This window comes from Calypte anna, chromosome Z (genome assembly GCF_003957555.1).
Source record: "Calypte anna isolate BGI_N300 chromosome Z, bCalAnn1_v1.p, whole genome shotgun sequence".
NCBI classification, from domain to species: domain Eukaryota; kingdom Metazoa; phylum Chordata; class Aves; order Apodiformes; family Trochilidae; genus Calypte; species Calypte anna.
In genome coordinates this window covers 67,285,971-67,309,181 of record NC_044274.1, presented here as the reverse complement: position 1 = coordinate 67,309,181, position 23,211 = coordinate 67,285,971, and the positions used below count along the sequence as shown (strand labels likewise).

The 23,211-nt window shown below is 41.4% G+C and overlaps 1 protein-coding gene across 3 annotated transcripts in view; it reads left to right on the top strand.

Annotated features, from left to right (window-relative positions):
• Positions 1-1,513: 1,513 nt before the first annotated feature.
• Positions 1,514-23,211, top strand: part of SSBP2 (single stranded DNA binding protein 2) — a 189,493-nt gene continuing 167,795 nt past the window's right edge. For all 3 annotated transcript variants that reach the window (XM_030466779.1, XM_030466778.1, XM_030466777.1), the window contains exon 1: positions 1,514-1,603. In XM_030466779.1, coding sequence (XP_030322639.1) covers positions 1,545-1,603 — 59 coding nt within the window. In that variant the 5' untranslated portion in view covers positions 1,514-1,544. The remainder of the gene's footprint in view (positions 1,604-23,211) is intronic.

Below are 23,211 nucleotides of genomic sequence, written 5' to 3'. Positions count from 1 at the left end.
AACTTCCCTCCTCGAATTTTGCGTGGTGCTTATTGTTTGTGACCTTTGCCTGCCAATGCAACGGTGAGATTAGTATATTTACAACCTGACCTGACCAAAAAAAGAGCTCCAAGGCTTGGCATTAAACACTGAAGGCCCCCGTGGGCACAGGTCAGTAGGTTTTCAATATCAGTTGTTAGCTTGTTCAGGTAAGCAGGTACCAAGATCTCCAAAATTTGGGAATACAGCAAAAAGGGCAAAAAGCAACCCAGAGACCACCAGGGTACTTTAAAAAATAATAATAATAAAAAAGGAAAAGCAAGCAATAAACGCAATAAATTGTTGCGTGCCAGTGGTTGCTCTCCTCTATCTCTCAATTATCCGCCATGTACCTTTAAAAAAATCAAAGCATTTCCTTGAATTTTCTTTAGACTTTTTTTTTTTTTTTTTTTTTTTTTTTTTAGGGTTAAAAAGCTTTTCTAAGACACAGTGTTTTGGTTCAGGAAATGTTTTCTCCCAACCAGCCTCCCGATGGCTGCAGCCTGGCCTCGGCTCCAGCCCGTGAGGCCCCAAAGTTCTCCTCCTCCCATGGCACAGCAGCCACGTCCCTGCCCAGGGAGCCTCTTCCACACGGGGATCGCCTTCCCCAGACAAGAGAAGCCCCTCTCGGCCCGACCTTCCCCTCCCCAGCCCCTTACAACATTTTGGGTTGGAAGAGGCTTTACAAGACCCCCTGTTTCCAGCCCCCACCCGCCGTGGGCAAGGAGGCTTTGCCCTTCGGCGCTGAGGAAATGAGGGCGCCAGGAAGGTCTCTGAGGGAGGCGGTGGGACCCGGGGGTGCGGGAGAAGGCGGGTGGGCTCCTGAGAGACACAAGGAGGATGGGGGAAGGGAGAGAGGGCTAAGGCGCGGCGGCCCCTGAGGTGACTTTGGGGGTGGCGGCAACCGAGGAGAGGGCTGAGGAGGGGAGCGAGAACACAGCGGGCAACCCAGGAGGGGGACGAGGGGGGGAGCGGGTATGGGGAGGGAGGCGACGGGGTCGTCCCCTCGCCGTCCCGCGGTGGGGTGGAAGGTGGGAGGTGGGAAGGAGGCGGCAGAGCGCGGCGCGCCCGGCTGAGGGGAGCGAAGGGGCCAGCGCGGGAGGGCGGACAGGCCGCGGTCGGGCTGAGGGAACCCGATGCCGAAGGAATCCGGTCCGCAGTTTGCCGCTCGCCCGCCGCTTCTCTTCCCTCGCCGGCAGCGGCGGCGGGGGGGGTGCCGGTCGCTCGGAACAGCCGGTTGTTTAAAATCCTTCTAGAACCGTTTCTAATTCCCCCTTGCGCCGGGGAAGGGAGAACGCGAGCGGGAGGGGGAAGGAGGAGCCGAGGGGGCGGTGGGGAGAGGGGGGGAGGGAGGAGGGTGCAGCCCGTCCGGGTCTGCGCCTGTCCATCAAGGCGCGGGGGGCGTGGCCGCCCGTCCGGCTGACCAATGGGATGTGTGTGTGGCGGCGTCTCCATGGTGACGGGGCTGTTCCTGGGGAGGCTGTGATGGGTTGACAGGTGCGTGACAGTCGGAGCTCTCTGCAGGCATGTACGGCAAAGGCAAGAGCAACAGCAGCGTCCCGTCCGACAGCCAGGCCAGGGAGAAGTGAGTACAGCCCGACGGGCCGCGCCGACGGGCCGCGCCTGGCCCCCCGCGCACAGCCTGCGCCGAAAGTAACTTTGCTGCCGGTGGTGCGGGGCGGTGCGGGGCGGGAGCAACGAGAGGCCGGACCCACGGACCCACCGAGGGGGTTCGGCGCCGCCCGGGCCGGGCTGAGGGGGCAGGGGACCGCGGCAGAGCTACTCGGACCGCGGAGGAGGGTCCCCGCGGCGGGACAGTGGCGGCTGAGCGAGGGGACCGCAGCGGGCGATCCCCCGCTCCCTTCCGCGGCCGGTCCTCGGCGGGGCAGCCGGCAGAGCGGCGCCGGGCAGCCCCCCACCCCCTCTTTCCCAGCCCCGACCCCCCGCCTTCCCCTGTCCCCGGGGCCCTCCGCGGGGCTCGGGCAGCGCAAGGTGCCGGGACAACTTGGGTAACAAAGAGCCTTGAGACAGGGAGAGGGACATTAAGGACGGGGTGGGGGGCGGGAGCCGCCTCCCGCCGCTTCCCAACTCGCCTCCTCGCAACTTTTCCCCGGGACCGGGCAGCCCGGCGGCACCGGCCCCGCCGCGCATTGTTCTCCGGGGCGCACGGGGGGGGCCCCCGCAGTGCTCCGGCTCCCGCCCCGCCGAACAAAGGTGCTGCTGGCATAGGCAACCCCTCCTGTTTTGTGTGTTTCGTGGGTGCGGGTCCGCGGCGGGGCTCCCTCGCACTCCCACGCCTGAATACGGCTAGTGCCGAAACACCCTGCGAAAACTACTTTTTTTTTTTTTTTTTTTTAGTTTAGGGTTTTTTTCGGTTTTGTTTCGTTTGTTTTGTTGCTTTGTGTTTTTGTTTGGGTTTTTTCTTTTTTTTCCCCGGAAAAAAAAAAAAAAAAAAAAAAAAAGAAAGAAAAGGGACAAAATCTTTATCTAAGCGCCGTGAGTGCTGCTTCAATTTTTTTTTTCTCTCCCCTCCCCGCGGCTCTTTGGACCGGGGAGAGACCGAGGGTGGCCGCGGGAAGCCGAGCGGGGCCCCGGGCAGCGGCTGCTCGGCGGGATGCGGCGGCCCAGGGAGGGCTGGAGAGTGCGGGGGATACCCTCCTTCCAGCCACCTCCTCTGCCGTTAGGGCAAGCGGGAAAGAACTGGGGAGAAAGACGAGTTTTTGGAATGGACGGCGTCTCTCTTAAGTTGTCTGTAGTGGCAACTCCCTGGGGCCGGTTTAGCGCAGGGGAGGAGGCGGTGGGGGAGGAAAAAAGCCTGTGTGAGGAGGAGGAGGTGGCTTCAGCCTGAGGAAGGTCGGGGTGAGGCTGCTGAAGGGGGTTTGGAGGTGGAGACCTCCGGACAGAAACCAGGTTTGCACCTTGATCGGCTGCAAAAATCGCATTGCTCTAGAATTGCACTTCTCAATACTCCGGGCACGGCTGATGAGTTTCCCTTCAGGCAGTTTGTCTTGAACCTTCACCTAAAAGTTGTTGGGTTTTTTTGTTTGTTTGTTGTTGTTTTTTTTTCCCCGAGTGTTTTTTTAATTTTAATTTTTTTTTACTTTTTATTTTTAATTTTTTTTTTTTTTTTTGCTACAGTGTTTTAGAGACTTCCTAATTCCAGAGGCTGGCATGCAAGCTTCCTGGAAAAGCAGCAGGCCAGGCATCTCTGTTGCTACCGGAGAGAGAGATGCTAGGGGAAATTTAAAGTGTTGTTATGTTTGGGAATTTCACCCGTAACTTTGCAGTAGATAGGTAGAGGAAGACAGAGGCAGCACTGATATGAAATGTTAATTGCTAAGATGGAGCGGAAGGGACAACTTGGGCACTAAAAATTTAATCAACTAGTGGCACTTCCTATTCCCAGCGTAGGAATAATTTTTAAAATAATTGCCTAAGTGGGTAGTGAAAGCGTTGTTTATTCGGTGTGGCGAAATTGTTCAATTAAACCATATTCTTGTGCTACATAGTTACTGGTGTTTGTCAGTACACATGGTAAGTTCCTGAAGGGTGCAATAGGGTCGCACTGAGGGACGAGATAAATCAAATCTATGGGGCTGCTGTTTGTTGGCTCAGAAAAAGATCATGTTCTATTAAATCTACTTTGTAGAACTACCCAATACAAACCACAGGCAGTACTACTCTGGTCCGAGGGCTCAGGCTTTAAACTGTTCTTTCAGTTGTCTTCTTTCATTGTAGCTGGTTTTTTATCTCGACCTCTGCTGCCAGAAAGCACAGTATATTTCATGCGGTATGAAAATGCTTAATAATTGTCAGGGCAAGCCTGCCAAGCTGACCTATTGCCAAGTAGCAGCTGCCCTCCTAAGTTATGGGGGGCCTGCTAGATGGTGCTGTTTGATTTAAATACACTTGGTCTCCCACTCACTATAGCTAACAGCTGGAAATGCGGAGCTGGAAATGCGGATTCCTCACGTATAGATTCTTCTCATGCAAAACACTGAAATGGGTTGTTCTTAAAGCGTGGACTTGAACTGATCAGTAACTTCTTGGTAGTGTGTATTTATGGATAAGTACACCTGGAAATGTAGAAACACCCTCTTTCTTTCTCGTCTCCCTCTCCGCACCGTGTCCCATCCCTATCCTCTCCTTTAACAAACAAATAAATAAATAAATACATATCTAAAAACTTAGTTTATGGCTGTGGTGTGCCATTACATAGTCTGCAGTTCAGATTTTTTTTGTATTACATCTCTTCAGGTTTCTTTGTAGTAGATCAGATCATGTCAATTGCCAATTTCATACGCTTTCTGACAGCCAAAAAGCTGTAATTACATCTTTTCCACTTTCTTAAGATGTTTTTTCACAGCCATACAGTGCTTCTCCAAAGGTGATGCATGAGTTTTTGTCCTGGTCAAAAGAAGTTGCCATCAAATGAAATATCTACACAAAAATATAGCTCCAACTTCTACGTGAGATTGTGCAAATTTTAAATCCAAAGTGTATGTGCCTGATATATTAAGTATTTATTTCATAAAGAAGAGCAGGAATATAATTATGTTTAATTTGAAAGTTTTTAGAACATTGCATGTAACTTAATTTCATCATGTCTCTTCAAGGTTTCTCTTCAAGGCCAGAAACAGATCTCTGAAATACACCTGAAATAAGTAAGGATTAAAAAACCAAAAAAACAACAAAACCAAAGCACTGCCTTATATTTGGATGGCCTAAGTATGTGTAATGTGTTTTTTCCCAATGAGGATGTGTGCCAGTGACAGGACTGGAGTGTGAAAAGAGTGTTTATCAAGTGTGGAAAAGATGTGTGTTGTTCAGATGTTGTTTGTAATCAACGATGTGATACATTTTGCAGAGCAATACAGTGCCAAATGTGTTTGTAGTGTGGTATCTTGTTATATGCTGCCTTTCTTATGTCCTTTGAGGTTATGTAATTTCTATTAAAATGAACAAGTTTTGCAAGTCATTTATAGTAGCCCTTGGCAAATTTTCATCCAAAGATGGCATTCGTTTTATGGTCTTCCCCTTTGCCCCTTCTGACTGACCCCTGGGGTAAATTATTTGTATTACGTAGCTTAACAACACATGTGAAGTGTGGAATTTCAAAAAAATAATACCTAATTTTATTCCACAGTACAGGACAGACAGGTAAGACACTGAAAATGAAGCCATCCAATACCTGTGAGACTCAAAGAAGATTAATTGAAAAATCACAAGTGTTGTAGTGCCCCTTCCTCTCATTCTGGAACAGCTGTGACTTAATTTTGGGTTCAGGCCATCCCTATTGTATAAAGGACAGGAAAGATGTATTAGCAGTAGCTCTTACACCAGTAGCTGTGCCAGGCTAAATAAGGCTCATCTACATCGTAAAATGGAAAAGACTGAAAATTTTCAGACATCTTTTGTTGTCTCGTCAGAGAAAATGTATCTTTTTCTTTTTCTCTTTTTCTTATTATTCCTTAAAATTTGATTAATTCAAATTAGAGGTTTGGACATGCTGACATAGCACTGAATGGTGAAACTCAGTAAACTTTTAGTCTTTGAGAAAGAACGACTGGATTATATAAATTTACACAAAATTCAAACAGTATTTCTGTAGACTTTTGCAAATGGAACTCTATCCATTTGTAATGATTTGTGTTGGAAGAACAAATATCCTAACGAAAACTCAATTCTGAAATGTTTTGTGTCCACTTGTCTTGATCTTCCAGAGGTCTTCCAAAGTAGTCTTTCTTCCCAAGATGCCCTCACCTTGTTGGGGCTCAGCAGACACGCAGATTCTGTTAAAAAACTGACCATGCACTTAGAGACTATGATTTACTCAAAGGATGCATGTTCAGAATAACAACATACGAGTAAGCATTACGAGCTTGTTAATGGTTGTTTTTTCAGATTGGTGTGGGAGAGGATGTAGAGAAAGTGAGGGGGCTTGACTGCTGCTGTTGTATTTTTGCTCTGTTTTTTTGCATGACTGTTGCAAATGTCTCCTAAACTTTACCTCGGCCAGTTAGTCACCTGGAGCAAAATGGGCATGTAATTTATTTGGTGTTTTAGTTTTTTTTTCAAATTTGGAAAGACAGCATTGCATGAATTTACAATAGATAGGTAACTTTTTTTTTCCACTGTAATATTTGTAAGCTACATAAAAATAAGGTACATTTTAAAATTAATTAGTTTCCATTGGAAATTTGCTGCTCATCCCTGGGAAACAGCTAGTTTTTCAAATGGTGTAAGATATATTGATTTCTTTTTTGTTTCCCTCTGAAAATAAAATTGGTAGCTTAATTGAGCCTATTTTACAGCATTTAGTTGTGATGTTTTATGCACTGATTTAATCCCTCATGTCTAACTTCTCAAACTTGCAGGTGTGCTGTTCTGGGAGCCTATAAACATACAGTTTTTGCAATTTTAGAGAAAAAGCAAAAAAGAGAAGGTTCTGGAACTATTTCCCAGTATTTATTGTTAATCGCAGTGCTTCGGGTACTTTTTTTTACACCGCTCAGGTGTGTTGGACAGCACAGGAAGGCATTTCAGATAAAGTATATGCTGCAGTTCAGACCATTAAGAATAATTGCTTTTGCAGTGTAGATTTAATAGGTAGTTGGAACAATAGCTGTGGTGGAACATAGAAATGTGCTTCGGTGTAGCAGCATTCTGAAAATCACACCCAACCTTTAAGAGTACTGGTTATGGCCGGGATATTTGTTAGTGAGGCACATACAGTAAGTGCTTTATTGGACTGTCAAGAATCAAGGAAAAAAAAAAAAGATGGTTTAGTTTCTGCATTGTTTCCTCTATGTAACTGGTCTGCTTGCAGAAAGTTTGGGTTTTTCTTTTGATGCTTTTTCTTAGTGATGAACATTGTGAGGTGACTGATCCCAGCTTTGGGTGGCTCTGTAGTGCTCAACAAAGTTTTGCTTCTGAAGAGCACGGACTCCTGGAGCCCACTCAGACCCAGTGGGTACAGCAGATACACTCTTGACTGCAGAGAACTTGGTTTTGCTTTGGCTAAGAGATAATTAAATCTTCCTGGAGAGACAGTAATTAACAGAAATGGGTATATATTAATAATTCATTTTGCTTAAATTATAGGCATCCGATAACGTCACAACTATTAAAGTAGCCAAACAAGATTTTCACAACTTTGCAAAACTTGAACCGTTTGGGTGTAAAATTTATTTCTGATTTATTCTGATTGTTCTGATTTATTTTATCTGATTTTATCTGATTTATTGTTCTGATTTATTTTATTTCTCTGCGTGTAAAATTGCAGTTGAAAGGTTTAGGCTGATTCTGAAAATTCCTCAAGGAAGAAATGTATTTTTCACCAGCGTAAAAGTTGTTGCAACTTTTACCACAGAAGACCAGTAGTACCCCTCTCCTTGTTAACACTTGAAAGCAGGTTGAAAAAAGGAAGAGGGATTTTATTCCAGGAATGTGCCTTTTTCCATTTGCATGACAAAGCATCTGAATTTAGCCAAGATACAAGCCTTTTCAAAAAAAAAGAGCAATTTGCATATGCTTAGGGCTTACTGACTGTAATCTCTGGATACTTCATCTTTGCTGGGAGCACAGCAGATAGTGGGATCAGAGGAGCAGCTTGGGGAGAACAAACGGGACTGGGGCTGGTGTGAAGGAGAGTGTGAGTAGGAGCAGTTGGAGCCTGCAGTGGTGAGATGCCAGGAGGTGAAGATAACAGGGCTGGGTTCTTGACTGACAATGGAGGAAGTTTTGGGTGGAAATGGCCAGTCTGGGAAGATGAGACAAGGGATTGTTCCCTAAGGGACTGACACCCATCAGAGATGGGGGTGGGAGCTGGTGCATTTAGAAAACAGACCTGGTGCAAAGCAGGGAACAGAGCCAGGACAATGATGCCTTCAAGGAGACAGGTCAGGAAGTGGAACATTTTTCTTAAGTTGAAAGGAACATGCTGTCCCTCCAGGTACCACAAAATGACAGCAAGGACCTTTGAAGCTGAGGTGTAAAATGCCTTATCTTCAAGTTAGAATCCACAAACACCTACGAAATGCTGACTTCAGAGTTGTGTGCTGGTATGGAAACCTTGGGTGAGATGTCAGAGGTTTGGGAGGGAAGGATAGGATTTGCTGTTCAAAAGCAGCTGGAGTAGTGTGTCTGGATGTGTCTGAGTGCAGTATCTTCTGTTGTGTGGGAAAGATAATATTCAATATTATCAGTAATAATATTGATAATTATAATTATAATAATATTCTCATAACTCAAGAATATTCTCATAACTTTGAAAACATGGATGTATACTAACTCTTGTTCTTACTTTGTCCTCATTTGCATGTTCACTGGTTTAGTTTTCCTTTTCCTTTGGAAAAACTGGTGTGAGGGTTTTGGTGTTTTGTTGTTTGTTTGTTTTTTGTTTTTGTGTTTTTTTTTTTTTTTGTGCAGAACTGAGCATTGTTTTCATAATGAGTAGCTGTTTGATAATTTGCTATTTTGCTGTCACGCAGTATGTGCCTTATGGCTGACTTGCTGTTTCATAATACGGCTGTTCCTAGAGCAAGAATATGTTGTTTCTTTGGTGTCTAGCACCACATGAGTTTCATGAACCTTTTAAAATATGCATTTAGCCACTGCTGCCTGCATGCCAGTTTTAGACGTGGCAGGAAGGTGCAGAAAGGTGAAAGGCAAAAATACTTGCTCATTATTGTGTGCCCTATTTGAGATGCAGAGCCCTTAATTTTATTTCTTTTTTTGGCTGTTAATATACATCACTCCTATGTATATATAACATATGCATGAAACTTCCAGTGTCTCTTCTGCTGCTGGTTCTAAGTATGAGATGACATTTGATCACATCGTATGTCTGGAAAATGAGGAACAGAGAATCCCCTGGGCAAAGTTTGTTTCAGACAAATGGGTTGCAAGACAGTCATCCCGAGGCAGAACCAGAGGTGGAGGACCATTTCAGGTGGTCTCAGAAAGAAGCACCGGCAGCATGGACTACCCACCCCAGGGTCTGCCATCTCTCCTGGTACAGCACTCTGCTTTTTCCTCAGACAGACTGTGATTCAGGGCAGGATGGAAACAAACAGTCCTGTGAGCAGCAGAATGGGAGAAGCCTGATTTCCTGGACATCTGTCTTCTTGAGGTTATGCTGTGATGTTTCCATGAAAGCAAACAGCTGAAGCAGCTTGTAGAAATGTACTGTTTCTTTGAGACTGCTATCTCTTTTTTGAATACGCATGGAACTGGAAAATTAACTCAAAAAATATTGAGGGTGGACAGTTGCATACTTACACACAGCATGACCTCACAAGTCTGCTTTCCTTAAGGAGTGAGACTCCACATACTACATGGCTGTAAGATTCAGGATGCCATTGTAATTGGGTAGTCACTTCATGATGACCATTCCATGGACCCTCAGGGTGTAGGAAAGGGCATGATCCTGCACAGCCCAGTGTGGTTTACTCTGCAAATATAGGTAATACCCACCTGTTTAAAATGTCTGCTTTTAGGATTTTTTTTTTTTTTTTTGCAAAACCTTCGTTGGGTACCAGCAGGAACACAGTTATATGGTGTTTTTTCTCCATGAATATTCAGCAGATACAACTTGAAGTCTTCCCAGCTGTGTTGCTTGGCATTACAACCCCTTGGTGTCTGCTTTGTTGGGGAACAAATAGGACAGAAAGGAGTGCTGGTTGAGGTTGACTCAAAGTTGAAATTTCTTTTTCTGGTGTCTGCTCAGTTGAGCCCCACAGGTCTCTAGGTCCAGATTTTTTGGGCAGTGGTCAGGTAATGCACATCTGCTGTTTCAGCTGCTAAAAGTAGCTCTTCCTTAGAGAGAAACAAGCATGTGAATTCAGAAATATTGATGACCTCCATGCATTCTCTATGCTTTAGGATACCTGTTCCAGGAAGGGAACAGATGAGAGCATAAAATGTAATTTTCTAAGCAATGGAAAGGTGGCAGTAGTAAAGACCATAGTGTCCTAGTTTCTTTCTTTCCCACTTCATTAAATATAAAGATACAAAATAAAAGAAAAAACAAGGTTTTTTTTGTGGTGGGTCATTTTTTCCCCTTTAAAACCTTATGTGATTCTTGCCTCTGTACTCTTTTGTGTTTTCCCCATATTATTAGTGTGTCTAGATTAAAGCACAGAACTGAGGAAAATGAACTAATTACCTCTTTTGTGAGGTAATATATACAACTTGGGTTTTCTGTATAAAACATTGCTACTTATACTCCCTAGAACATTTGCCTGTTTTGTTTGTTTTTTGCTTGTTTTTTATATGTTTGTTTTTCTGGGTGTTTTGTTGGTTTGGTTGGTTTTTTTTCCCTGCTTGTTTGTTTGGTTTGTTTTTTTGTTACTGTTTGGTGGGTTTTGTTATTTTTGGGTTTATTTTAAATAATGCATTTTGCAGTCCACATGCCCTCTAGGTTCTTTTTACAATGTGCTTCCTAGCCAATTATTACCCATTTTGTATGTGTGTATTTTATTTCTTATTCCTGAGCATAGTACTCTATATTTTTCTGTATTGAATTTTCTCTTATTAACTTTGCTTATTCTGTTTCTGTCCCCAAAAGGGCTTGCAGTATTTTCCAGTCTTTCCCAACTTACCATACTTTTGTATTTCTACATATAACTCATTAATTAAACTGTTTCAATGGAGTTGGCTTAGGATAGCAAGAGGCTTCGTGAAACATTCTCTCATTTGTATAAACATACTGATAATGATATTTCTTTTTTTTTTTCCATGTGAGTGTACACCATTTTTTCATTTAATGAAGACTTTCTACTTATGTAGATGACATGCAATAGTATAATAATCAAAACTCACATCTTAACCTCTAGTGAGCCATCCAAAAGCTCCTCCTTACCCACTGTGCAAGCTCCTTTCCTAGTAAATCAAACTGAGCTCATAGTTAATTTCCTGACATATCTTTTTCTTTCTCATCTTTGAATTCTGAAGGCATTTATAAAATTTCCTTCTTGAATGGTGGTCATTATATTTTTGATAGACAAGCTGAAGTCTGCATTTCCCCCCCCCCCCCCTTTTTTTTTTGGTTTTTGTTTGTTTGTTTGTTTGTTTGTTTGTTGTTATTTTTTTTGTTTGGTTTGGTTTGGTTTTTTGTTTCTCCAGTACTAGACTAATGTAATATGTGTAAACACATGTCACAAATGGTGACTCCTGCTCATCATGTGAGCATTTGACCAGTCAGACAGATGAGCTGGACTGTGCATTTCTGCTCACCCTTACCCCACTTGCTTTTCAGTGCAGTGGCAGAGCCTCACCTTAGACTGTGGTGTGAGTTTGAGTTTAATCTGAAGAGCTAAGCAAGTTCAGATTTTTTTTTTTTAGGTTTGTTTTTTCTTGGGATGTGTCCTAACATTTAGAGTGTTGTGTACCGACGTGACAAACATCTTAGCATCACGGTGTCTACAGTGCCTCCTTACCTCTGGCCCTTTGAAGCCTTTCCTCTTTCCTTTGCGTCTCCATTCCCTGCGCCCAGTGACCTGAGCCTCTGTGTGTGAGCCCTTGGCTCCTTCAGATATCAGCTTGAACACAGCTTTGATATCCACTTATTGTTTCCAGCTTAATTTGTGATAAAAAGAGCCAAAATATAAATAAATATAATTTATGCTGCACATTTACTTTCCGTGGGCTTTTTGAAATCCTTGCAGCCTTTGGGCAAGTGTATTGGAGTTTTGGGTCTTAGTTTTAGGCTGGACCAATCTGTGAGAGAAGAGGGACCAGCTGGATTTTCTCCTTCTAAGTGTTCTGAGAAGTACACTTAGGCTGTACACTTCTCCCCCTCCTTATTTCCTGTACAAATATCAATTAGGAAGTTACCAGTTTATAAAAATCTGAGTGTCAGAAATCACACATCTCATAGAGAGTATTGTAGGTCAGTTGTGGTTGAGGAATGTGAGGGTTGTCTGCCTTTTCAGTGCTCCCTACCACTGGATCCACAGGCTGCTGTGCTCCCACCTCTGTTGGGTTTTGGTTTGTTGTGATGTTCAGTTGTTCAGGTAACATTTACCTGTGAGCTGACCATGATATTAACAATACTTTTTGCTAAGTTTGTATGGGTCTAGTTGAAGTACAATCCTTGTTAACTCCAAACTCTTTACAGTATTGATCAAGCCTAAATTGCCAATGAAAGTACGTGTTTCCTATTCAGGCTATTTTGGCTATTTTGTTTCCTTCCCATCTCCCATTCCTAAATAAAAGACACTTTGAAAGAAGAATTTCAATCTTGAAGAAGAAATCAACCCATGAAGGTGTTATTAATAGTGTCCTGTGTTCTGTTGAAATGCCTCTGGCTTTTAGGAGAGACTTCACCATAAAACAAACCACAGTAATTTTTCTAGAAAGAAGTGTTTTGAAAATACAGAAGCAGTAATTTATCATTATACTTAAATTCCAGTGCATTCAGTATTTTTTTCATACTGATACTGAAAATGGCTTGTTACTAGCATATGTTTTGAAAATTAATTGGAAAGTTCCACTGTTGAAATTAAGTGTTTTTGCAGCTAGTTAGAGGAAGGTAAAATTCTATGTTTTCCGTGGTAATCAATTTAACAAAAAGTGGCAACATTAGTTTTGGAAACTATTTCCATAAGTTAAAAGTTACAGCAAAATCAGTGACAACCTGAGATACCCTGTGTTGTCTCTTTGGCCTTTCCTGGGGAAAGAGCTTTCTGAAGAAAATGCTTGAGTGCAGAAGTGGAACTATAATTCCTTAATAAATACGTTGTTCTTGACAGTCTCAGAGCAAAATGGATCATTTGGCTGGCAGGCTGTATGATTGTGTTGTAAATATTATTTGATTTATGAGGCTGGAAGTAAGGATGCCACCCGATTCTCCTGCTACGGAAGTTGTAGTGCTCTATCAGATCCTTGTAATTGCAGTACCAAGATTTGATAAGCCAAACCCCCTTTGCTTTCTCCATGCTGAAAGTTTTATTTATTTTTCTTCTCTCACGACTAACCCTCAAAGAACGTGGACCAGTTTTGGATGGTTCCTTTTACTACTGTAAGGCTCATCCTTTAAACTAAGGTATTGGTCGTGAGTCAATAGAAGCTTTCACATGTCTGAGACTGGATGAGTTAATAACATTTCATCAAGTGCATCTGAAGCTCTCGTGGTGAATTTGAAACTGCCCTGGAAGTGAAGGTTAGGAATCCAATTGACAGCATCTTGAACTGGTCAGCTCCTTTGCTTGTTTATTATTAAAACCCTTCAAAATTGGGATATATTGTTTAATCTGCCTTGAGATGTTAAATGCAAGTGAAAGGCCTTTGAGTAATATAGGGAAAAGTCCCTGAATTTATTGCATCTTCTGTAAAAGCTTCTTAAACTTTGGTAAACTGCTGCTTGGTAGCTTGTTCCAGCTGTCAGTCATATTCAGTGATGGGCAGCAGACCTGCTGGTGCCTCCTGTCACTGTGCAGATGGGGGCACCATCCCTTCTGCAAGTCAAAGATGTTTCTGTGATGATGTCAGTGTTAGTGAAATATTTACAGAGTATTATACATTCAGAGGATGTTTAAAAAACTTAAAGGCATCTATGCTGGCCTGAGGAAAGTTTGTTTTTCCTGTGTGTTTATATGCATGTTGCAAAATAATATAAATGCAAGTTGATCTTCTGGATTGGAATAGGAAAAGTACATGATCAACAAACACCTCTAGCTTGCATACAGGAAAATACAAAGATAGGAAAGATAAAGGAGAGCTTCTGATCAGAAGATGAAGAGCAGCGTGAGAAAAATGAAAATGTGCCTCTAGTAATGGTAATATGATGAGCAGATCTGAGAAGTACAACAGAATGGTGTTTCTTATTTCTGCTGTAGCTCCTCAAATTCAGTGTCACTCCTAATTTCACTATCTGCACATCTAATTATTTGTAAAAGAAAGATGTCTACTCTTATAGGAACAATATTTGTAGACATGTGTAACTGCAAATCCAGTTAAACATATTTTAAAATATTTTTAGAAATAAAATGAGAGACTATAATGCAGCAGAACACAAAGAAAACTATATTTTACACTTTGAAGAGGCAAGACTCAAATAATTTGTACATCTGTATCTGAGGAACCTATAAATACTGAATGGAACAATTATTTTGAATTATTTCACAGAGCATCTTAAATAGATTATTAAAACCAAAATGAGACTGAAGTATTGGATGCAAATATACTTGTATTAATTCTAGTAATGGAGAAAGTAACTTATAAACCTTTCCTAATGTTCCCCAAACAGTCATGTAAATCTGAAGTTATTATTCAAAATTAGAGAGGAAAAAGAATAAAAAGAAGCTTGGAGTTGCCTGGTGTCAGTCTCCAATTCTGCATGACATTGCTCATTTGAAAAAAAAAATTACAATAAAGAGGAAGATTCATTGTCTTAAATCCATAACAAATTTTCCCCTGTAAAATGATAGAACTGAACTGAGCAGTGTTTCACAGATACTATTATCTAGTCGGGCTCTTACCATATACTTTAGAAGGTTGGAAAAGGACTCTGTGGTTTTAATACTCAGGCTGCCAGCCACACAAACGCATTTGAAAATGTGCAGCCATGCCTACAACAGGCTGTGGGTGAACGGGCTCTGTGTTCCAGGCACTCATAGGAACACTTCTGAGGAGGAGCATCATCTGAGAACTGAGGGCTGTAGCAGGGACAAGGGGAAGATTAGCAGTGCTTCAGCAGTTGCTCTTGTTTCTCCCTTTTTAAATACCATCTTGATCCTCATTAGCCTGAACTTATAAAACACTCCAGACATCATCCAGAGCTAAAAACCTCTATTTCCTGCTTTGTTGGAGCAGCCAGGTTTGCACAGGTGGTGCTGGTTAACAGTTGCTCACTAGTTAAGGGAGGTAATCTTGTAGCAAGGTTCATTTTCACAGCCGAAATAAGTGCTTGAGTGCTCGTAATGCTCGAGTCCTATAGCTGGATGTCCTCTAGCAGGCTTTGAAGGGAATCCTGAGTGTTTGTTAAAAGGTAGCAGGGACAAAACAAGAGAAGGTGGTTCCAAAGGGACGTTCTGCTAATGCAGGTGAGGGTTGATAAAGCACAGCTGAGAGGAAACATAAAACTCATGGAAGTGGTTTGATACTAGTTTCTGTTAAATATCTCTTTGCACAGTGTATACATTCAATAGACAAATGATAATTTAGAAGGGCTTGCTGGTATAGTGCAGAGCCTTGCTTCTACAGAGGATTGTGTGCTTAAGTGAGCATAGTCTTCTATTCAGCACAGACACTGTAAATGCTCTTGAATTCAAGATACAAGTGGAAAACTAATTGAGGAAAATGACAGACCTAACCTGTGACAGTACCATATGCCTCAGCTTTTTAACACCTTATTTTGAAGCATTCCAATGGGGCTGTAAAGGCAAACAAGAATCTAAAGAGACCAACAGGGTTATTTGGCAGTATAGTTCCTGTGTATTCTGCAGCATCAAACTCGAGTTTTCTTTCATATTCTCTTTGCCTTTGTGATTCAATTATGGACTTTGTCTAAACTGAAAACGGGTTCTGTGGCAGTTAACTTCTGGCATGGATGCAACTTTCTTGCAATTTGTTTTTCCAGTCCAATAGCATATTTAAATAATTAACGTAACTGAAGAAAGATAACCATTGAATTCTCTCAGTCTGAAATGGAATGTAGTAATTTTCCATATTGTACTGCCTGTGTATGTGTGTGGGCACAGGTCTTTGCATATATTCAGCTTTGGAGAGCAAGGTTAATATCCTGGCTATCACCTGTGTGTCTTGAATCACAGAAGATTAACTGGAAAAAAAACCCACCAACAAACCATTCTGATTTAAATACAGAGTAAAATTAGAAGAGACATTTTCAGAGTTAATGTACTAGCTGCACTCTTGGTCTGAACTTATTTTGTGTAGTCCTGATATGCTCGTCACATCTCTTGGTTTGGAACCAAGAAATTTACTGTTTCCTAGCTGTGGTCTGCATATGCTCTGTTGTGCAATAACTGCACCTGTTATTTTCAGCACCTGTGATTTACTTCTCTTTGGGAGTAATGGCAGGAGTACCCAACAACCAAACTTCTTAATTAATTTCTTCAAAGCAACGTGAACAAAAGCATCTGAAAACAACAAAAGCTGTCTGTATATGTGTTTTTTTTTCTTCTTAGGAATATACAGCTCCCCTAATGCTTATCTAGTAAAACAAGCTTCAGAAGCTTCCATCAGTGTCTCCCTGGATAGCTCCCCTGGCAACTGACACAAGGTTATCCAGTTTTTACTTCCCTTTTGGCAGCCCAAGTAACCTGAAAAAGCTTTTATGCCCCAAAGGTCTGTCCCTTAGTGTTTACCAATTTTCTTGTGTTTGTTGTAGTTTTAATTCCCAGCTCCATTGATTTGGTTTAGTACTTAAAAATTTGGATTAAGACTGTCACGTCCAGCAAGTGCCACACTGGAGTTCAAAGGAGCACCTTCTGAGAACAGTCCACTTGGTTTGGTGAAATTCTGACAGTAACATGAACAACAGGATGAAGTATGTGGTGCCAATCAGTATTGAGGTTGTGCTTTTGACCCCGGTTTGGTCCACAGCCTTACAGCTGTAAGGACCATAAAATAAAAATACCGTATCTTCTATACTAATACATTATGTGCCCAGTTACTCAGAGATGCTGCTTGGATCTGGCTTCCTCTTTCCATTTCTTTCAACCCTCTTCCCAACATGGGAAGCTTCTCAGCATTTCTCTGCGTGTTTCTTCATTCATCATGTAAAAGATAGAAATTCCTATAGAAAGTCCTATAAATTGGTAGAAATTACCATAACATTCAGTGATGTGATTCAGACCATGAGCTATGCTGTGATATTCCTTCAGTAAAGATGTTGCAGTGTTTTTTTCCTTTACATTCAAAATTTCGAATTCCTTGAACTTTCCAGTTCACAGATGCTCTGCCTCTTAGTATTCTCTTTTTGTTATTAAGGGTCCAAGAATATAATTTCCTGGAGTGGCATTGTTATGATTTTTTATTTTCCCTACTGGCAGAATTTTATTTTTTTTTAATGTCACATAGTTTGTAAAATTAAGTAAATTTCAGTTGTTTCTTGGGGTTTCATGCTAATGATGTTCAACTACAGCATCTGCTGAAGGTCAGCAGATTTGCACTGGTATTCTCTCTGCCTTCTCTCTTAAGTAAGTGGATATGCTAAGTGTACAGAAGTATCCTCTTATGTCAGATGCTGCAAGGAAGAAGGTACATGAGATGGTTATGAAGAATACAACCCCTTTGAGTGTCTCTTCATATAGTACAGTGCAACACATGATGTACAAGTTTCAGCTATGAGATGATGACATGGTAGGACTGTAGGATATGCTTTAGCAAGATTATTTCACATTGTGCAGCTCCTCAAAATGAAGTAATGTGGTACAATTGTAGATTTATTTGCTAGTTTAATTTTCCTAAAACATCACAGTTGCTATGTTTCTTTTATAGTTGATATGAGCCCTTTCTCTTCTGTACTCTTCTGTGTGAAAGGCTCTTAAATAGAGGTGGGCAGTGCCTGAGTGCCCATACCTTGGTTGCTCAAAAAAAATGAGGCAGCTGGGTGACTTACCTGTGCCTGCCTGTGAACCAAAACCAAGCTGGCTCCTCTGGGCCTGGGTTTGCTCATATGCCAGTTTGAGTTTGAAAAATATCTAACAAATGAATAATACACCTCACATCTGAAACTCTTACAGGCTAAGAGGTTTATTTAAAATACTTGTGGACTTTCAGTTCCTGCTGTGGGTGTTAGCAGCACTCCAGAGGAGCATCCTCTTCCTTGTGGGCAGAAGGCTCCAGGAGCAGTCATTTACTCAGTTGGGTTATTTACCTTTCTTTGAGGACCTTCAAGTGCTGCAGGCTCCCCTGAAGGGGCAGAAGAGTATGTGTGTATCACAAAACTTGTGGCAGGAGCTGTGTTGTGTTCCTGTGGTGCAGGGATCAGGAATGGCTCTTCTCCTCCCACCAGGACTTCATGGATGGGTTTGCATCCCTTTTCCCCCACCCAGCCCCTCCTTTGAGTGTGTGTTGTGTATGTTTGTTGGGGTGAGTCACCTGTTTTATTATGTTTTGAATACTTTTCTCCCAAATGTAGTTTATTCTCTGCAGGAAAGGGAAATAATACATGCCATCCTGGTTCCTTATTTTCATCAGAACTCTGCTAACAACTTCCAGTTGAGGGAGTTCTTGATATTTTTAGCCTGAGATACTAAGCTGTTTGAGCCTCTTTACATGTTTCCCCAGATATATATTAACTGGTGGTATGTGGAGTGGTTCTTGTCAGTTAATAAATTCATGAGCATGCTTGCCACATTGCCTGCACGTAGTCCCAAGAATATGAACTCTTCAGAATTGGAGGGGGGACTTTTGAGCCCTGGCATGAAGAATTTGAATCAGCCTCATTACCCTGTTCTCTGACTGATGCTCCTGTAGCTGTGTTCTCACTGAGTCTTCATGTTTATTTGAAGAGGTTGTGTGCAGTGTTAAAAAAGTCTGTAATCGATATTCTGTTTAAAAAGATATTTAAAACACTCAGAAGTAAGTAAGTAAAAAGCAGAGAATGGGAAACTTGCATTATGAAGTATGAATTCTCTGAAATTCCTTTTTTTCAAAATATTTTTAAGCAGCAGAATCTTCTGTCTTATTACTATTGTCACTGTTTTATTGATTGCCTAGCTTACAGTCTGATGAAAACCTTAAATATTCCAAGTACCAAACTTGCTAGCACATCTTCTATATACAGCATTTTCAAGTTACTGAATAACCTCACTGTTCCAGGAAAATTTTCATGAATGTTACCTTGAAAGAAAATGCTAAAAATGCTTCACAGTGATCTTTTGCCTTTAAGAACCACTTTAACTTGATTAACCATAATTTCACAAGGCCTATCATCATCAGTTCTTTTCTCTTTCCTTAACAAAGTTTCAGCTTATAGATGAAAAGCTATCTAGGTATTTTTTGGCAGGGCTCTTCCTGTGTATTGAAAATGATAATCTGTTTGAATAGTTATTATGTTTAAGTCACTGGAATAGTACCATCTTTAGTCAAGTTATTCCTCCTGATTTCTTTGAGAATATTATTATTGTTTTTAAATTTACTGGCCGATATAAATATCTGCCTCTGGGAGCAGGGAGGTGGTGAAAGGGCTGGATGATGGAAAAAATGCTCAATGTAAAATCAGGATTAAACGACATTTGCTGTTGGGTATAAATTGTCCACTACCTTTTTCTTGTTAACCCTTCCAAGGTGTTTTTTGTACAAGATATTATGTTGGTTCCACTTCTATCCACTCAGCTCTCCCAAGCAATTCTGCAGAGTGGGGAGGTGAATTTTGCCATCTATGCAGAGTCTTTGTCTTGAGTCCTCTGCCTGCCAGTCTGGTCTGTGGTGTAAGGCAGACCTGCCTGAAGGCTGTCAAGCACCACAGGGTATATTATTTATTGGGACCAGCTGGATACAAGTATGTATTGGCAAGTCTACAGCAGTTCTCCACCACCCAACTATTATTCCTTTAGGGACCTTGAACCTTCCAGCAGTCTTTTGCACAGCTGAAACCTTAAACCTGGCACCTAAAATAGTACTGGTTTGGATTTAGTTGTTTGTTTTTTTCTTTTTGTTCCTTTTTTAAAAAAAATATTTTTATTTTTTAGTTTGTTGTATTTTTTAAATCATAACTCTCCTGCTGCTCCTTGAGACTGGGCAGTCACCACTTCTTACTTATCTTTAAGTCTCTGATTGAGGGTCCACTTTAATACAGGTGCACCACGTTTGTTTGGGTTTTTTTTCCCCTTTAGAAAAATGTTCTTGCCTATAATTCTGAGGGTACGTTTTTCTTAGTAAGTGTAACCATGCCATTCTCAAGCTGTAAAATGTGGGGCCTTTGAAAGACAGGTTCCTCCTTGTACCCTAGATACCAACTGTTTTTTGTGTTTTTTTGCAAAGAGTCTCTATGCACCTTTCAAAATGTGATTTTAGGTAAGCTGCTGTTGTTTGGCACTGTTGGTCTCTGCTGAGGTAACTGATACTGCTGAAAAGCTGTGGAGCAACACTACCACCTCAAATATGTTGTCTGGTCTATTAGGGCTTCTCAGTGGGACTGTCAGATTAACTAAATAGTAATCTTGAGCTTCTTAACACTTAGTGAGAACAGTCAAAATGTCATTACATTTAATTGTTTTGTAACAGGCTAATATAATTACACCGTTGGCATCTTGGTTGGGAATTTATTAGCTTTTTTTTTTTTTCTCCTTCCTTGCCAATTCAATCCTAAATACATTTTTGTGGGGTTTTCAATTTTTTTTTTTTTTAATTTTGCTGACTGAATTTCCTGTGCAACTTCTTTTAAACTGTCATGTGAGTTACAATAACCCTAAATAAACTTGAACATCTGTCTCCTTATTTGTGCCATTTGTACTGGTTGTTGCAGTGGTCTTTCTTGACCATGAAAAGTAATAGAGTAATATACTTGGAGGAGAGGGAAATACTATTAATTAAAAATTAGTGCAGCAGAGAAGCTGCACTAAATGACATCAACTAAATGTATGAAAAGCTTCATAGGCTTCTTTCAAGCCTATACTTGAAATCTCCTATTCTGATTATGTCTAGGCCAAATCTTGCCTTGCTTATGAGGTCTGACAAGATCACCATCCATTTGATTTCATTTGTTGTATTCATGGCAGCCCTAGGGAGAGAAATAACTAGAGCAGGAACAAAGCTGTGCTTTCCTGCACAGCACAGCAGAGCTCTATGGCAACTTGGCCACTAGGAAAAAAAAAACCATCAGAGATTTAAAATAGATAAATAGATTAAGCTTTGTCTTTCTGTGTAAAGGTAAAATTTGAGGTAAAATGCAGAGTCAGATGGAAGCATGAGCTTCAGTCATTAGTGTGGAATAAATGGGAGAGCACCATGCATCCTGGTACCAGGTGGGTCAAACTGAGATTGTTCCCCAATGTTTGGGGAACTGGAGTGCCTTGTAAAACCAGTGGGTACCAAAAATCTCCTCTTCAGCTTCAATTGCAGTTCACCGGGCTTGAAATTTATTCCTAATGCTGTAAAGTTAGCACCTACCCAGAGAGAAGTTGGTGTGAATTGTTTGCCTTGAAGGAGGTGCAGAAAGCATGATGAGGAGCCAGTCTTCCTTTCTTATCTCTGAGAATGCATATGAAAGAGAAAAACAACAGCCTGCAGAGCTGCCAGTTGGCTCTGGAAAGTTGTTTTTCAGAAATAACAGACAAATATTTGGTATAGAAGCATTAAGAGAACCTGTTCTCTGTTTAGGGTGGTGGGTGCTTACTGGATGTTTACTTACTGGATGTTTACTCTGTTTACTGGATGCTTAAGTTTGGGATTGAAATCAAAAACGCTAATTTGAGAGTTCAAGGACAGAATTTTTTGGTTTGTTTGTGTTTGGGAGGTGTGTGTTTGTTTGTTGTGTTTTTTTCCTGTGTGCTAGCTTGATTTGAGGATTGTGAAACCACTTCAACATGTTATCACCCATGTTATGTTCAAATCCACAGAAGCTTTATAGGTCATCGAGGCATTTGATGCATCATGTATTAGACACATCAAACCTAAGGAATGCAGATATATCAAGTTTCTAACAGAGATTAGTAACCTTCTGAAAAAAACACATAAAAACCTTCACAACATTTTAGGAGGTTAGTCTTCACACATCTTGAAATGAGACATGATAAAATTTTTTCTACTGTCTTGAAGGAAGTTCTTTATAAAGTTTTGAGTGAAAAATACTCTTAAAATAAGTTTCCAAGAGACAGGAAAGATCATTCTGGTATGAGGTGACTAATGACGAATTTCTGCCTCTAGGTAGCAGTCACTCTTGCATTGCCTTAAAATTATTTCAGTAATGCAGTAATGTTGTCTAAGGAGAAATATAAAAAGAAGTAATTGATTCCCCATGTATTTTACTCCCAGAAAAAAAAAGAAAATATTCTGATATTTCAATGGTGCAATAGCATTATCACTGCACAGTTGTGATCAAACTCATAAAAGATTAGCAAATGCAGCCTTCCTTTTGAATTTGATATGAGATTTTCCTGTACAAGCTTTCTGAAAGTCAAAAGGTGGGATTACTAAAACAGGGACAGGTACTGAGAAAAGAGTTTTTTCTGGTTTACTAAGTGGATGTCCCAGTGAAATGAAGAGATGACAATGTTTTGGGTTTTTTTTGCATACTTAGATTTTTAAGTGTTGCACTGAAAATTAAACAAATTAAATATAGGTTTTGGTTTCCTGAGGAATACTTGCAGCTGTTGTGCTGACCAAAAAAGTATTCTCAAGCAATCATAAGAAAACGTCCAGCTTGCCTAGGAGGGGCATGGGGATGAGCCCCAGGGCTGCCAGAATATATAGACCAAACCACCTGCATCAGTGGAGGAGAAAGCTTTATGGGCAGGGAATGAAGTCTTTGGTAGCACTCTGTACAGGAGTGCATAAGTTATGAAAGGAGAGCAAACACAGCAAAAGTACCAGAAGGTCTTGGGTGTGCTTTGTGTGTCTGCAAAACAGAAACTATCTTTCTGGGAAAAAAAAAAAAAAAAAAAAAAAAGGGCTTTATTTTGTAAACACTAGCAACAAACAGGCCAACAAACCAACACCCAGTGGTTGTGAAGCGGCTTGTCCCTGTGTAAGGAGATCTGGAGAGGAAATGAAGCAGGAGCTGCCCAGGGAGTTCCCCTTCTTCACTTTTGAGGGAGCTTGGTCTCAACACCCTGAACTTGGGCAGGACTTGAGATAAATGGAGCATCACAGCTTGGATTTGGGAGATTTGTATTCTGCTGTGAGCAGCTCACACCCAAGCCACAGTCAGGGTTTTCTGCTGGGATTGATCTTCAGGAATAAGGATAGCAATGACTCATGCTTAGGATTTGCTTTCCTTGGTCCCTCATAGCTCTGGATGGACAGCTGGGCTCTACCATGCACCAGATAGCTAGCATGGGACAAACTGCACCTCTCCTTCAAAACTACAGTAGAAGAAATGTGTGATCCTGATAACAGCCAGGATTATCTTTCTGAGCACCAGCAGGGTCTTTGCTGTCTGTAAACAGATGGGGTTTGTGTAGTACAGACTTTGTGAGAAGATCCCTTGTGTTCCTTTGGCTGTAATAGAGCTGGCTGGTAAAAATGTTTGGGGGGTTTTGGTGATTAAAGCTTGTTTTG